Raw genomic sequence first — 16,762 nt, 5'->3', positions numbered from 1 at the left:
TCTGACACTGGAAAGGACCAATTCTTAGAGAGCCAGTTCCTGCTAAATCTGGGTAGCTGTACCTGTAAGAAATCCTTTACTGTCTGCATAGAGTTTGCCTTATCCTCCATTTTCTTTAACACCTCCTCTGCCTTAACATCAAAGTATCATGCTGTAATGGAGCATCTAATAATTTTGCTTTAACATGATCAGGCAGATTCTGTTCCTTTAACCAAGCATGCCTTCTAATAACAGAACCTGTAACAGTGGCCCTGCACGAGGCCTCCAGTGAATCATAGCCACATTGCAAAGTATGTTTTCCCACTTGTTCAGCTGCATGCAATAAATCCTGCAAATCTTTGTTCTCAGTACATTCAAAATTTGTCAACATTTTTTGTTTTAACAAAGACATTAAGTATTGTTGATATTTGAGCATATGAAACTGACAATTTAAAGCCCTTACAGCCAAGGCAGCAGAAGTGTAAACTTTTTTCCCCTATCTGTCCAAAGCCCTAGAATCTCTGTCTGAGGGAACATGGTTTTGGGCAGAAGCAGCCTTGAGCCCTTTGGGACCCTGTGAGATAGTTTCTGGGTCAGCAGCAGGGTTTTTGTAAAGAAATTTATGGCTGTCTGGGACCCTGTAGTATCTGTCTGGCTTAACAGGGGCAGGAGGTAGAGAGTCTGGAGACAGGCCGGACTCTGAGAAAACAATGACTAGGTCTAGAACAGGGGGAATTGCAAGAGGTCTGTGCTGAGGAAGTAAAAGAAAGTCTCCAAGTCTTTTCTTAGATTCCGAATAATCCTGGCTCTCCCAATGGAAATGCTCTCTCATGGTATGCAGGGTTTCCCCAAAAGAATAGTCCTCAGGAGGAGAAGCTGAAGGAATAGAATCTTCAGCATCGGAATCCTCATAGGGAGGAACAGAATATCCCTGATCAGAAGAGGAATCAGAGGAAATGGAAACCTGATCAGAGGAATCATATTCAGTGTCTTGCCTAGGCCTCTTATCAGGAGGGGGATGGGAACCCCTGATCAAAGTAATTAGGTCTTCGGCCATTTTGAGCATCTGTTTCTTAGGCATAGAAGCCTGTCCTGGAGAATGCTGTACTGGTTTCCTTGTCTTTAAAACTGTTTAGACTTTGTCTTGGATGCTGAAGTAGGCTTTATATAAAGTTGTGTAGGTCTGAAGACACCCTCAGAAGCCGATGCCTGCTCAGCGGCTCCGGACCCATCTGAGGGATTAATTTCCGAAGGGCCAATACCTTGGGTATCCAGAGGCCTAGCTGTCTCCACGTGGGAGTTGGAGGCGGCCTGTGGCTCTGAGGTAGCAGGAGTCAGGAGCTGCGAAAGCACTTCACTGAGCACCTGTGACTGGCCTAGAAGAGGCTTCGTCGGTTTTGGACCTCAGATGCTTGTCCTTGTCTTTATTCTTGCGTTTTTTATGAATTCCGTTTGTCGGTTGTTCCGACGGCATTATGTAGTTAAACCTTCTGCCAAAATAATGAAAAGCAAAATCGTACCGACACTTAATAGTGCGTTGGCTAAATCTAGCACAAAACCGACAACTAGCAATGTCGTGGTCAGGGCCTAGGCAAGGAATACAGTAAGAGTGGAAATCCTTATGAGGTATTTGCTTCCCACAAGATATACAATTGTTAACTTTTTCTGACATCGGTCTGGAGCAAGAAAAAAGTTTCCCCAACGGGATACTTATCTTTAATGATGACTTCGGATCTGAAATTCAACTTTGAAAATCTCAGGAGTCGGCTGACCGGCACTTGCGAACTGCTTTTGCTTCGGGCACCGTGCGGCAAGAAAAGACTGGAGAAAATGGCGTCGGCTGCATCTTTTATACCCCTGTCGCACTGACGTCAGGGAAGAGGCAACAGCAACCAACGCCGGACCAGGACTTTGGAATTCAGGCCGACTGCGGGTAGCCTAACAGCAGGATAACCCAAGTGTAATGATTGCAACAGTGAAACACGAACATCATACCAAACTCACAACAGTACACAGACTTCTCTATAAGCCCATAAACTGACCATCCTTAATCATTATTCAACCATACTCTCCAAACAGGGCTTTACATTTAAGAGATAAATCATTTTTCACCATCACCAAAGCATTCAACAGTGCAGGAGATTCCATGTATTCAACTAATGTTGCCAAAACCTAGAACCATTAACATTGAAATCAATTCAATAGCTAAGCTCTTTCAAAACCAATTAAACCTCATCTGATAGATAAATTCCTCTGCTCCTGCAGCTAGCTCTATCTTCCGTCTATTTTTTTTATAACTATTGCTCTGCTCCTGCAGTCCCACAGGCTAGCTCTGTATCTTCCATCTATAGGTCTCACCCGTAGTATAACTCTATACATAGTCCAACTTATCCAACAGACTCTCGATCTTAGATGTTCTTTACCCCTCACCTTCTCCCAGTGTCACTTCCTCTTTTGCACAGTTCTTCCTAATCTCCAAACTCTGCTCCCACACACCCCAACAACTTTAGTAGTACCACTTCTCTTATCTCTAGCCCCTGTCACACTTGCTACTCGCTATACCCTCAACCCCTACTGCTACTTTTTTCACATCCACTCCTCCTCTCCCTCCTTTCTGCTTAAACTTCTGTTACGGTCATGTCTAATTCTTATCACTTACTTGCTGCCCTCCAACCCACCAATATCTGCCAAAATTCTACAGTCAATCTTGTCACCAACAAGGTACTCTACACCTCTAATACATAGAGCTCCTTTACTCTGCTTCCTATTGCTGTTCCTTTACACTCTATTCTCTCTCTTTTTCAATTAATCTCTCTTGGACACACAAAAGCCATAACACCTATCTTGTTCTCTCTCTATCCAAAGACTGGGGCTCTAAATACTAACCACCAAAATACTGTCTCTAAGCAGCCTGTCATCTCACTTTTAATAAAAATGCATGGTTTATATACTCTGTATGCTACTTTCCCTGCAGTACCAAACAAATGGAAAATGTACACAACTGATTTAAGACTCATAATGTCACCTTGTAAATAAGATACATGATGCTATATATAATGATATGCTTTGGAAATATACAGACACTGCTTAAATATTCATGTACTCTGCAAATGTACGCACATTGTTTAAAATATTATGTACTCTATAACTATGGGTAATACCACTTGTACACTGACATCTATAATTTTATTTTTTATAAAACATCTGAGAAGCTTCTCCCCCCAAGCTTTCACTAAAGAGTTTTTAGCTAATCCTATTCAGACTTTTCCCAGTAAACAAAGGGAAAATAAAGTAAAAAAATATATATAAAAAATGTCATATCAATTTAAGAAAATGGCTAGACAAGTCCTAGTGAAGGGAAATAAAAGCCTTGTTTTCCACACAGAAAAGAAGGCAATGGGAAAAGTCACAACAATAAAAGTTTAAAGCAGACAAAATAAGGAAAAAGGGCACTTACTGATTTGTACCAATACACAAACACCAATGCAGCCTGAGGCTTATACTTTTCTGACTGTAGATTTTAATGCAGTAAGAAAGACCTGGAGACTGACAGTTATGTTGTGCATAATGGGAAAAGGACGGTGTGATGGCAGCATAGAAAGATTAACCTGCTTAGTGGACCTTTCTATTATGCAAGTGTTAGATGTTACTGAAAGGCTGTTTTCTTACACAAGAAAAATACACAGAAATTAATGCAACCAAATAAAGCTGAAAAAGAAAAAAATGGTTAGGTGCATTGGTACAAGAAAATACTGACTGCAAAGAAAATTACTAGTGAGTGGCTTAAGGTGCAACTGCGATGAGACAATGTACAAAAATGCCTTATCAGTAGGAATTACAGAACTGCAGAAGTTGAAGATCTACTGCTTGTGACACCCACTGCAGCTGGAGGCTAACTGACAATTAGGGAGGATGATGTCCTACCTGCATTGTAGGCACCTTACAATCAAATGAAGAATTATTTAACCCCATAAACCTTTTTGCCTTATCTTTTTCTGGCCCGTGTCTGACAACTATTGAGACTCCACCACTTTTAATTTGTTCCCATCACCTGATGACAGGCAAGCTATGGCGCAGCCATCATAAACGCATCCATCCATGAGGAAAATTGGCTCTAACCTTCTAGTAGGGGCTAATGTGGGCCATCTACATCACCATGAGGGTGTTAAAACTCTCTCCCCTTTACATGTAAGCACTCCACTACATACTCTCCCCTTCCATGAGAGCTATCAGCTTAGGATCACCAAGCCCACATCTCCTTCACCTGTGTTTATTGGCTATATGCAAGCCACCAGTAGCATAGGAGCAACCTTAATCCTATTCCCGTGATGTGGGAGCCAACATAAACCATTCCCTCCCATCCACTCCGGCATGGTTCTTCCAGCACCCATGTCACTAATCAAACATAGATAGTCAAGGTTTATTGTTGATATCTCAAATTTTTTTTTTCTTTTTAAGCTCTAAACATGATAGAATTCCTATTACGGACAAAAGGCCCTACTAAGAGTGGTATATAAAGACACAGAAAAACACAGTATAGTTACATTTATCTGAAGGTATTCTGCTCGAAATGCTAAAGAAAATTCATATTTGATGAAAGCCATGGCTACCAGGGTCATCACTTAATAGGAGAGGTAAACAACCACAAAAATGGTAGGATACAGAGCTGTTTATGTCCCATCTGTAAGCATTACACAGGTCAACCTTACATTAAGCATAAGCTCTTTAGTGAGGAATGACAAACTGCCTCAATGCAAGTATCAAAAGTTTAGTTGGCCTCCTTTAAAATTTAAGTGATTATGTACTTTACATATTTTGCAAAACTGCCTTTTTCAAACTGTAGTACCAGACCAAAAAAAAAAAAACCACACACACACATATGGTCTACCTTTTCAAAATAAGGGCCACTATCCATGGCTCCTACATCTTTGGAAATGGGTGGACGGAAAGCTGATCGATCTTTTCTCATAATTCCATTTTCCCCAAGATTCATCATTCGTTTCTCTGTCTCTGCCTTCTTATCTGAGAGCCCTCCTGCTGGAAGAAAGTATAATAAGACATTACAAAACTGTAATTTATGCATATCAAATATTCATCAATATTCATTAACAGTTAATTTCTTGTTACTAAAAAGCAGGTTTGGGGAAAAAAGCAAAACTTTATTAACAGCACTACATATGACAGAGCTTATTGGCTACAAAATGATTAAAACAGAACACTCGGCTCTGTCATATACTGCACAAGCCTCAATGGGGAAAAGGAACAATTTATAAGACAGCCAGATGAATGTACAAACAAAATACAGGAAAACAGCACAAAAAAGGAGCTATGGTGCCTATAAGCCTCTATTTTCATGCTGTGATATAAGTGGTGTACATCTACCTCTAAAGAGAGGCTCATACCAACGAATACGACACTTTGTGAATGTAAAAACAATCTCATTTTGAAACTGTGCATGACATTTCACCAGCATGGCTCCCACCCTGGACACAGGTGGCCTTAGTGTCAATCCTAGTTAAATAAAATGTAAAAAAAAGTTCATACTGTGTGGTCTTCCAAATTTTCATGTCCTTTCAAAAGCAAGGGCAACTCCTCTGGAGGAGCAAGAGAAAAAATTGCTAGTAGAATCTGACTGTTGGACAACTCAAACACAAAGTTATACAGAGTATAGTACATGGATATTTTAGTACTAAAATGTTGCCCAGCTACCACACCTGTCCTTTTTTTTTTTTGACTTACCTGAATTGATTCCTCATTTTTCAGTAATGAAGGAAGAACAAAGTCCCACTATAGAGGGAATTCAGGATAGACGACTAAGAATTCAGATAACCAAATGTATTCAGTTTTAAGCAAGCAAACCAGAGAATCACCAAAACAGAAAATCTTCACTACTTTCTTCCAGCTCATGAAGCAGCATGTCAGAGGCTTCACAAGAGCAGTAGCTGGCCTTCATTTCATTTAACAGACAAGTCCGCTTTGGGGAACCATTCTACACAGAAAAAAAGTTTCTTACCATAACGTTCCATCTGTGTTGTTCATCTTCTTTCATTCATCACTGATGTTCAGAGTTAGCCTATTACCAAGCTCACGTCAGCCAAAAAAACTCTCGAGCTAAGTCTCTACCCAGAATGCCCTTCTCCCTGTTACCTCGGATCGAGTTTGCTAAGAAAAAGTAAGTAAAGCCAAGGCCACCTCTATGCAAGTACCCTAGGGCACCACTTGGACCCAAAGCATCCCCCAGGAACCTTTGGAGGGGGAAGGAGGGCAGGAAGTGATGAATGAAAGAAGATGAACAACACAGATGGAACGTTACAGTTAAGACATAACTTCTTTATCTGATATGGTTAATCTTCTTTTCATTCATCACTGATGGGACAGAATCCCAAGCTACCTTGAGATCCATGGGTGGCCCTTATGGAAGAATATTCCTGAGTACCATTGAGCCGAAGGCAGCTCTCCCTCTGGAGACCAGGTCCAATCTGTAATGATTGATAAAGGTTTGAGGCTTAGCCCAATCGCAGATATCATCCATGGAAGCCCTGGAGTGGAACGCTACAGAAGTTGCCATAGATCTAGTGGAGTGGGCTTTGACTTTTGGCATGGCTTCATTATGGAGGGAATAGGTGAAACGTATGCAGTCGCTTAGCCATCTTGATAATGTAACCTTGGAAACAGCCTCTCCCATTTTGGGTCCCGAAAAGGAAATGAAAAGCTAAATAGAATTACTGATAGGTTTGGTCCTGTCTAGGTAAAATCTCAATTGTCTATGTACGTATAAGGAATGAAGGCAATACTCTCCTCTATTGGCAAAATTCGGAAAAAACACTGATAGATCAATGGAATGGTTAATAGAGAATTCAGAAACAACTTTGGGAAGAAAGGATGGGTTCGTCTGAAGTGACCATCTGTCGTTATGAAAGACCAGATACAGTCTCTTGATACACAATACCTGTAACTCAGAGACTCTTCTGGCAGAGGTAATGGCTACCAGAAACAGATTTCCATGACAAAAACTTTAGGTCACACTTAGCAACAGGCTCAAAGGGTTTTTGAGTCAAAGACTGGAGGACTAAATTAATGTTCCATGGTTCCACGGGCTGCCTGAGAGGAGGCCTGAAATGAGAGGTCCCCTTGAGGAAAGCCTTGCATAGGCGTAGAGAAATAAGAGGGGTGCCATCTATACCACTGTGAAAATTGGAAATTGCCACTAGATGCACTTGTACTGTAGAGGCAGAGGCTTCATTGTCAAAAAACTTAGCCAAGTATTGAAGCACCGCAGTAACTGGAGCCAAATATGGGTCTACCATGTTACCCTTGGACCAGATGGAGAACCTTTTCCACTTATCCTGATATAGTCTTCTGGTGGATGGTTTGTGAGAGGCCAAAATAACACCTCAAACAGGGGAGGACAGATTAGCTTGCCTGGCGACTAGTGGAAGTGGAGAAGCCAAGCTGTCAGTTTGAGACTGGACAGGTTCAGGTGACTCAACCCTTGGGGATGAGTAATCAGATCTGGTAGAGGGTCCAGAATCCACGGCAGGTATACTAGCTGAGGCCGAAGAAAGGGGAACCAAACTTGTCAAGGCCAAAATGGGGCTATGAGGATCACCTTGCATCTCAACTGAACAGGTTTCTTTTGAAATTGTGGGATCAGAGGAATGGGAGGATAGACATAGAGAAGTCCTGTGGGCCAATCGTGGATCAGAGCATCCCTCGGTGGTGTCCCCTCTGGGGAAAATAGGGAGAAGTAGCTACTGCACTTGGTGTCTGATGGGGAAGCAAAAAGATCACAGCAAGGCTGGTCCCAGTGGCTGAAGATTACAGACGCCACCTCGGGGTTGAAGGACCACTCTTGTGGCATGAGGATGCATCTGCTTAGTTTATCCGCAATCACATTAGAGCTCCCCGGGATATGCGTTGCTATCAGGAAGCGATTGGAAGCCATCGCCCACTGCCAAATCCTCATGGCTTCTCGACATAGGGAATAGGACTTGGTTTCCACTTGTTTGTTGATGTACCAGACCACTAACATATTGTCTGATTGAATTGCAATTGTCCTGAAAGGGAGAGCTGAATGGAAGGCCTGCAAAGCTAACAGCATGGCTCTCAGCTCCAGAACACTGATATGTAGGTGGGCCTCTGAGGTGTTCCATTTATCTTGGAAAGTCTTTCCCTGGAAATGGCCTCCCTACCCGATCAAGGAAGCATCCGTGGACAATGGCTGTGGCCTGGGGGGGGGGTTGAAGTGGGCAGCTCCACAGATTTAAGTCTGCCCTCCATCCACCAAAGAAAGTCCTGTTTGCAGGAGCTGGTGTTTCGAATCTTGTAATCCACGGGATGACAGTTTGGGAACCACTGACAAAGAAGAAACCATTATAGAATCTGCATATATAGCTTCGCTAGAGGCACTATTGGAATTGCCGCAGCCATAGAACCTATGGCCTGAAGAACTTCCCTTGCAGAGGCTGTTGTTTGGGAAAGAATCACAGAGTTGAAGCCTCAATCAATGGAGTCTGTGAAATGGGAGTGATACCAGACAAGACTGAGTATTGAAACACTGCTCCATGAACTCTATTTGTTGTGTAGGGGTAAGCTTTGATTTCTCCCAATGTATCGTTATTCCCAAGAATTTTGCCAGAGAGAGAGTATGGTGTAGCGTTGTTACCAGAAGATGCTTGGTGGGGGTGGTAAGGAGCCAGTCTAGATATGGAAACAACTGGAATCCTTTTAGTCTCAAGTGAGCTGCTACCACTGCCATGCATTTCGTGAACACTCTGGGGGCTGTAGAGAGACCGAATGGCAGGACACGGAATTGGTAATGACTAGCTCCTAGCCGGGAGCAAAGCAGATATCTTGGAGCATTTGTCCATCTTGATGTGGTAATATGCATCCCGGAGATCTATAGAGCACATCCAATCGCTTTCTCTTAAAAAGGGAAGGATGGATTGAACCGTGACCATCCGGAATTTGGTTCGGGTGAAGACTTGTTTAAACTGCTGTGATCCAAAATGGGTTTCCAGTCCCCTGTCCTTTTTGGTACCAAAAAGAATCTAGAGTAAAATCCAGATCTGCCCTGGTCTGGTGGGACTGGTTGGATGACTGAGACAGCTTTATAATCTCTGAAGCTGCTTCTTCCCTTTGACTGTGTGGAACGTCAGGAAGTTTTCATGGAAATTTTGGCTGACAAGAAAGAAGAATGGTGTAACCTCTGGTGATAATGTTCTGCACCCAACGATCGGTGGTGATAGATTGCCAGGCAGCTTGGTGCAGAGAGAAACGACCCTCAACTGCTTCCAGAGGTAAGCAAATCGGGCCACGCCACAGGAGCGCTGATAAGGCTGTCCCAGAGGAGGAGTCCTTGGAGCTTTGGTTGCAAGAAACCCCTCTGCCCGTGTAAGGGCGTCTTCCGGAACTGTTACCCCCTCTGCCTCTGGGAGTATCATCACCATGTGCAGCAAGGAAGGGACCCTGAGACTTCTTATGCCACATTTTCCCATTCCTCTGATTCCTGGAGAAGGTAGGTTGGGGGTTGGAAAATTGTAGGCCTAGAGCAGACAGGGCTTTTCCATCTTGTTCGCACATGGCTAGCGTGTCCTTCACTTTGGAACCAAAAAGGGATGAAGCTTCGATGGGAGCATTCAGAAAGGAAGACTTGAAGGGGATCCGCGAGGTCAAAAATGCACATCCAGACACCTCATAATGCCCGAACCCCACTGCTCTAGCCGTCCCTTCAGTCACGTGCGAGACAAACCTCATGGACGAGTTGGATATTGATTCCAGGGTTTCGAGCTGCGAGGCCACTTTGTCCCTGACCTCGTCAGACAACTGTCCTGTGAGTATGCCAGAGAGTTTGGAGATCAGGTCCCTTTGGATCCTCGTAAAATGTGCCAAATAATTCAGGGATCGTATAGCGAAAGTCCCTGATGCAAAAACACGCTTTCCCATGTCTGTCCACCGCCCAGGATTCCCTGTTGGGCAAGTGAACAGTGGGACTTTCCTCAGCCAAGTCCTTTTTCGTGGCCACTGCCACCACCATAACATCAACAGGTAACCCTTTGGACCAGTGTGGGTTCTCCTCGGGAGGGAAAAGAATTTTGTCTGGTCTCTGGGGGATCAACTCAATGGAATCAGGATTCCTCCATGCATGCTGCATGACGAGCTGGACGAGCTTGACGGCAGGCGGGGTCACCCAAGAGGTAGAAGGCCAGGTACGAAAAGCCTGCAGGAACACGGACTCCTAAGATGAAGGGTTGGAGGGCCTCAAGTCACCTCTTTGCTTTAACATCTCCAGGATGTCTCTGAAGGAGACATTGGGGATCCTTCATCATCGTAATCCGCATCTTCCGTTAAGGACTCCTCAGGTGAGTCCACATGGTTCCTCTTGCATATCTTCTTACGAGGGTGCTCCTCAGTGGGGGGACTCTGAGGAGGACTCAGAAGAGTGGGTACCCTGAATAGGGTCTGGGGAGGTGGTCTGTGACAGCTGCAGCTCAGGGGATGAAAACTGGGGTTCCAACATCAAAGGAGTGCTACCGGAAGCAAGAGCCCTCTCCATTGCGAGGAATGCAAGCCTGCCCGAAGAAGGATGGGAGCCCGGAACAGAGAAAAACAACCTCGGGACCGGGGTCACACTCCGCTCTGACAGACCCGCCCCCACAGATGAAGCCTCAAGCAGGATCGGCGTGGACGCGGCCATCGGTGCAGTGGGAGGAACAGAGGAGAGAGTCGGTACTGTACCCCGGGCCAACGCGTCCATCCCCCAAATCCCCAGATTGAGGAAGGACCAGTTCGGCAGGAACCGAAGAACAAAGGGACAAACTCGGAGCCAGAGTGAGATGCCAAGTAGGTGCCAAGGAGATGGGTTCCAAGAAGGATGTCGGAGCAGAAGGCTTCAGAACCGATATGGTCGAAGGAGGAGTGTAAGATGGCATCCATGGATAAGGCAACCATAGTCCTGTAAGTGGATGGGTTTTAGAAAGTGGGGAAATCCCCCTGGCTACCAACAGCTGGTCTACAAGACGCAACACATCGTGTTCTGAAAGGCTCCTGGTGGATCTAGTGGATACTCCAGATGGAGAGTCAGGATGATCAAGAAAAGGGCTATATGCTTGGCCCAGAAATGGGTCTACAGAGGGCGAGAATCAGGTCCATGGTGCAAGGTCTGCAGGCAGCGAAGTCTCTAGTTTCGAGACTGGAAGCAAAGGGGTCAGATCCAGTAAGGTGGTTACAACGCTCGGTGCCAAAGTGGCATGCTGAGCCAAAACAGCCGTTTCCAAAATGGAAACTGATGGCGTAGTCAAAGGTGTGCCCTGAGTCGAAGCAGCTACAGGTGCCGAAGTCGAAATAAGTGTAGTAAGATCTATGATCGATGCCAGAGGCAGGACTGGTGCCAAAACAGGTGTCGGTATTGAAGGTTTTGAGATGGTCGGAGCCGAGGCAGGCGGAGCCGAAGAGGCAGACTTATGCTCCAACGATAACTTAGGGACCTTAGATTTCCCAGGCTTGCTCTGATCACCCGATGGTGAAGAAGTAACATAATGGGATCTCTTTTTGTCCTTAGAAGGAAGGGTTGAGACCTCCATCACAGAAATGGCCTCGGAGAAGGAAGATTTGAGTAACCCCTTCAGAATGAGTTTATTTTTGTGCTCATTAACAGTGCGTTGGCTGAAGCTCTGACAAATATTACATGGAGGCTGCACCGAAACGTGGGCCACTCCCAAACAGTATACACAATCATGAGAATCACTGTTAGGTAACTTGCCTTTACAAGTAGTACAATGCTTAAAGCCTGAAGTACCCTTCTTATCAGACATCTTGGTAGGAAAAAACACCACAGCCAACTGTATAATCCAACTATAATGAAGTCAACTCCATTCAAAAAAAATCACAAAATACCAGCAATATATCAATACACTTATATGAAGAGAAGAAAGGGAAACACTTGAATAAAGATAAAAGCTAACAGATTAAACAGGAGAAACAATACCAACTATGGTATTTTAAGAAATACCACAAGGGTAAGGGAAAAGGCCGTACCAACAATGGTACTTGAAGTTTACCAATGGCAACAACAGGTAGAGTGGAAAGAATAAGGTTTGACTGAAGAAACTACATTAGCAATACTAATGGTTTAGTAAAATATGAAGATATCCAAAAAATTTCTCACAAATATCAAAAAAGATTTAACTTAGCTGAGAGCTCGGCTGAAACGCGGCTTTAGGGCTACATGGCAAACGAGATCTGAGGTAACAGGGAGAAGGGCATTCTGGGTAGAGACTTAGCTTGAGAGTTTTTTTTTGGCTGGCGTGAGCTTGGTAATAGGCTGACTTGGTTCCAAGGTCTCAGAACCAGACCCATCAGTGATGAATGGAAAGATTAACAACATCAGATGAATAGTTGTGTAAAATCTTACCATAACCATAGATGTCCTTCTCTTCCATGTTGCAGTATTCTTACTGTGAAATCCTCCACCTCAGGCAACCCAAACGTCCAGCTCTTATGCAAAAGCTTAAGCCTGGTTACTGCCAGGTGTGTGGGACGTCACACACAGGGCCATAAACCAGGGGCCTTAAATGTGACGTCTGCACACACAGACCTCAGAACTGACTGCCCAGTCGGATAATAGTCTAAGGAGAACCAAAAAGATGCCGTCTAGACAGGGTAAATGTAATGAAGAGGGGTGGGTGGTAAGGAATACTGCAACATGGAAGAGGACATCTATGGTTACAGGTGCTGACTGAGGAACATGAGCGAAATTCTTGGCTAGGCTTATAAGGGGCTCTTGGCCAACAGGCTAGTATCATCCTATGAACCTATGATAAGATTTTACACAACTATTCTATGTCCTTCTATTCCTACGTTGCAGTATTCTTACTGTGGGAGAGTGCCACAGTCGAAGGAGGAGGAAGGGTAGTGGAAGAAGTTGCAGATTCCCGGAATTCATGCAGGATTGCCCTTGCAAATCCTGCCCTGGCTCTGGAGACATGGTCCAATTTGTAATGTTTGGTGAAAGTATGCACAGAGGACCACATGGCTGCCTCAAGAATGGTAGTTGTGTCCAGGCCTTTGAGGAAGGCCCCAGCAGAGGGCAAAGCTCTTGAAGAGTGTGCCTTAACCCCATAAGGCAAGTCTTTTCCATGGCAGGTGTAGCAGAAGGAGTTAGTTTTTCTTATCCAAGAGGAAATGGTTTGTTTGGATACTGTCTTGTACCAGTGCCCTGGGGGTAGAAGGACACAGAGCTGATTGGACTTCCTGATAGCTTTGGTTTTGTTCAAATAGAACCTTAACTGTTTGTGGACATCAAGGGAGTGAAGTACTCTCATACTGTTATTCTGTGGGGAGGGAAAGAAAGTGGCTAAGTGGATAGACTGAGGGACAGCTCACTGACCACTCTGGGCATGAAGGAGGGATTGGTGTGCAGTGTCACCCTATCTTTGTAGAAGATTGTGTAGGGTGATGATGCCATTAGCACTTCTAATTCTGAAACCATTCTGGCTGAAGTAAGGGGAACTAGTAGGACAGTTTTCCATGTGCACATCTGCAGAGAGTAACAGCTAGCTGATTCAAAGGGTGCAACTGTGAGTTTTTCTAGTACATGGTTTAGGTTCCAAGGTGGTAGAATAGGTTCCTTTGGTGGCCTAACATGGAGAAGAAGAAGTTATGTACTCACCATAACGTTCCATGTGAGTTGTTCCATCTCGCCTTCATTCTTCACTGATGGGTTTGGAGCCGATCCATCGGCTCCGACACCGCTGTTAGCAAAGTTCAAGGTTTACCAGTAGCGTGAGACTAAGCCCCTTATCCAATGATGCACTTCCAGAATTACCTCAGATCTTGTTTGCTGCATGTACCATATCCCTGTAACAGAACTACTCTCCCAAGAGAAAAGAAGGATTGAATAACCAGGATGTGCCCAGCCTCTATGTCAACTATCAGCCAGGTGGGGGATGGAGGGAAGGGCTTAAGAATGAAGGTGAGATGGAACAACTCACATGAAATGTTATGGTGAGTACATAACTTTTTAATATGAAGTTGTTCAATCTCGCCGTTCATTCTTCACTGATGGGTAGCGTCCCTAGCACCCTCAATCTCGGGTGGCTCATAGGAGTACATTCTTCAGGACCGTAGACCCAAAGGAAGCCCTGTCCCTGGAAGCCTTATCAACTTTGTAATGACTGATAAAGGTATGAGGTTTAGACCAAGTGGCTGCAGCACAAATGTTATCAAGGGGCAATTTGGCTTGAAATGCAGAAGACGTAGAAACTGCTCTGGTAGAATGAGCTTTAATCTTGTGTAGTAAGGGCATATTAACAGCTGAATAAACAAAGGTGATACAATTAAATAGCCATTTAGAAAGCGTTGTTTTAGCCACTGGTCTACCTTTTTTGGCTTCAGAGAAAGACACAAAGAGCTGGTCTGACTTTCTAACATCTTTTGTTCTGTCCAAATAATATCTGAGCTGTGAACGTCAAGTTTGTGCAGCATGTACTCTAATTTGTTGGAATGGTTAGGGAAGAAGACTGGCAACTCAATGACTTGGTTTATATTGGATTCAGAACAAACTTTGGGCAATAAAAGAGGGGTTTGTCCTAAGAGATACTCTATCAGCATGAAAAATCAAATAAGGAAGGCTGACAGAGAAGGCTTGAAGTTCTGACACTGCAGGCAGAAGTAATAGCCACCAGAAATATGGTTTTCCATGATAAAAATTTGAGATCACAAGATGATGCTGGTTCAAATGGGGGAAGAATCATGCAAGACAGCGTAAAGTTTAGATTCCAAGGAGAATAAGGAGTTTTCACTGGAGGCCTCATGTGGAAGGTTCATTTGAGAAAAGCCTTGGACAACTTGTGGGACATTATGTTTAGCCCATCCACTCAGAGATGAAAGTTAGACATAGCAGCCAACTGGGCCTGAACTGTAGCAGCTGCAGCTCCTTTATTAAAAATCATAGTCAAGAATTCTAAAATAGAAGTCAAAGGGGCTTGATAAGGATCAATGTTCTGCTTAGACGCCCATATGGAAAATCTCTTCCACTTACTAAGATATAGTCTCCTGGTGGACGGGCTTATGAGACAAGAGGATCTGTCTTGTCTCATCAGAAAAATCATGAAGCCTGGCTATGAAGGGAACTGGAACAGCCAAGCTGTGAACTTCAGTGACTGCAATGAGGGATGGAGGTCCCCAGACAGATGTGTCAGAAGGTCTGGAACTGGGTCTAGAATCCATGGATCCTCCAACAGATAATGAAGAAATGGGAACCAAATCTGCCGAGGCCAATGTGGGGCTATGAAGATTACAGTCCTTCCCAGCAACATTACTTTCTGTAGAAGTCTGGGTAAAAGAGGGATCGAAGGGAATGCATAGAGGAGACCCGGGGGCCAATCGTGTACGGGTGCGTCTCTTGGGGGTTGTCCCGGAGGGGGAATCAGGGCAAAGTAGCTTCTGCATTTCGTGTTAACGTGACTGGCAAAAAGATCGCAACAAGGCTGGCCCCATTTGCAGAAAATCCTGTCTGCAATCTCTTGTTTGAGGGACCACTTGTGTGGCAACAAAACTGCCCTGCTCAGTTTGTCTGCTATCACGTTGAATCTCCCCGGGATGTGCGTTGCTAACAGAAAGCACTGGAAGGAGACAGCCCACTGCCAAACTCTGAGGGTTTCTCGGCAAAGGGGGTAAGACTTGGTCTTGCCTTGCGTGTTCAAGTACCAGACTACTGACATGTCTGTTTGAATTGCAATAGTTCCTAGAGGTAGAGAGTCCTGAAAGTACTGCAATGCCAGAAGTACTGCTCTCATCTCCAGAACACTGATATGCAAGTGTGACTCTTGATCCGTCCATGTGCCTTGGGCGGCCATTCCATGAAAATGCCCCCCACCCTATCAGGGAAGTGTCTGTGGTCACAGTGGCTACTGGAGGGGGTAGAACAAAGGGACGTCCTATAGTTACATGGAGATGTCAACCACCACTGGAGATCTCTCTTGCAAGAGAGTTTGTAATCAAAATCATATGACTCATTGGAAGTTCCTGATAGGACCATTGGGTGAATAGCAGCCATTGAAGAATCCGCATATGCATCCTTGCTAATGGAATGGCCAAGATCGCTGCAGCCATCAAACCTAATACTTTTAAGACTTCTGCGGCTGGTGCTCTGTCCTTTGATACTAGTGAATTGACATGCTGGCGAAGGAGAAAGACCCTCTCAATTGGTAGTCGTAGAGTGCTGGCTGAAGCGTCTAACTCTGCCCCTATAAAGACAATATGCTGCGATGGTGACAAGGCAGATTTTTCTGAGTTGATTGTAATGCCTAAGTGATGGCAGAGTGTATTCTCTTGCGTGAATAAGTTGATGCCTGGTGGTGGAAGGTAAGGAGCCAATCATCTAGGTACGGAAACACCTGGAATCCTAGATGCCTCAGATGAGCCGTGATCACTGCCATGCATTTGGTGAACACTCTGGGGGCTGTAGTGAGACCAAAGGGCAGGGCTCGACTGATAATGACTGGCTCCCAGCCGGAAACGCAAATGATCTCTGGATGGCCTGGCCATTTTTATGTGGTAGTACGCATCCTTGAGATCTATCGAGCACATCCAACTGTCTCTCCCTAAAAAGGGAAGCATTGCTGAAGCATGACCATCCGGAACTTCTCTTTCTTTACAAATTAGTTGAGTCTGTTGAGGTCCAAAATAGATCTCCAGTCCCCTGTTTTCTTTGGAACCAAAAAGAATCTTGAGTAAGTTCCAGATCCTATATGGTCTGCTGGGACTGGCTGGATGACTTTTT

General features: G+C 44.6%; 1 protein-coding gene across 1 annotated transcript in view; it reads right to left on the bottom strand.

The window, feature by feature from the left end:
- The window catches only part of TNRC6B (trinucleotide repeat containing adaptor 6B), a 2,803,754-nt gene that overhangs the window by 1,720,508 nt on the left and 1,066,484 nt on the right, over window positions 1–16,762 (bottom strand). The window contains exon 8 of the mRNA XM_044074422.1: window positions 4,868–5,016. Within this exon, the coding sequence (XP_043930357.1) occupies window positions 4,868–5,016 (149 nt within the window). The remainder of the gene's footprint in view (window positions 1–4,867; window positions 5,017–16,762) is intronic.

The sequence above is a fragment of the Protopterus annectens genome, chromosome 1.part0 (assembly GCF_019279795.1).
Source record: "Protopterus annectens isolate FY-2018-M chromosome 1.part0, PAN1.0, whole genome shotgun sequence".
Classification (NCBI taxonomy): Eukaryota; Metazoa; Chordata; order Ceratodontiformes; family Protopteridae; genus Protopterus; species Protopterus annectens.
This window is presented reverse-complemented; position numbering and strand designations above follow the sequence as displayed.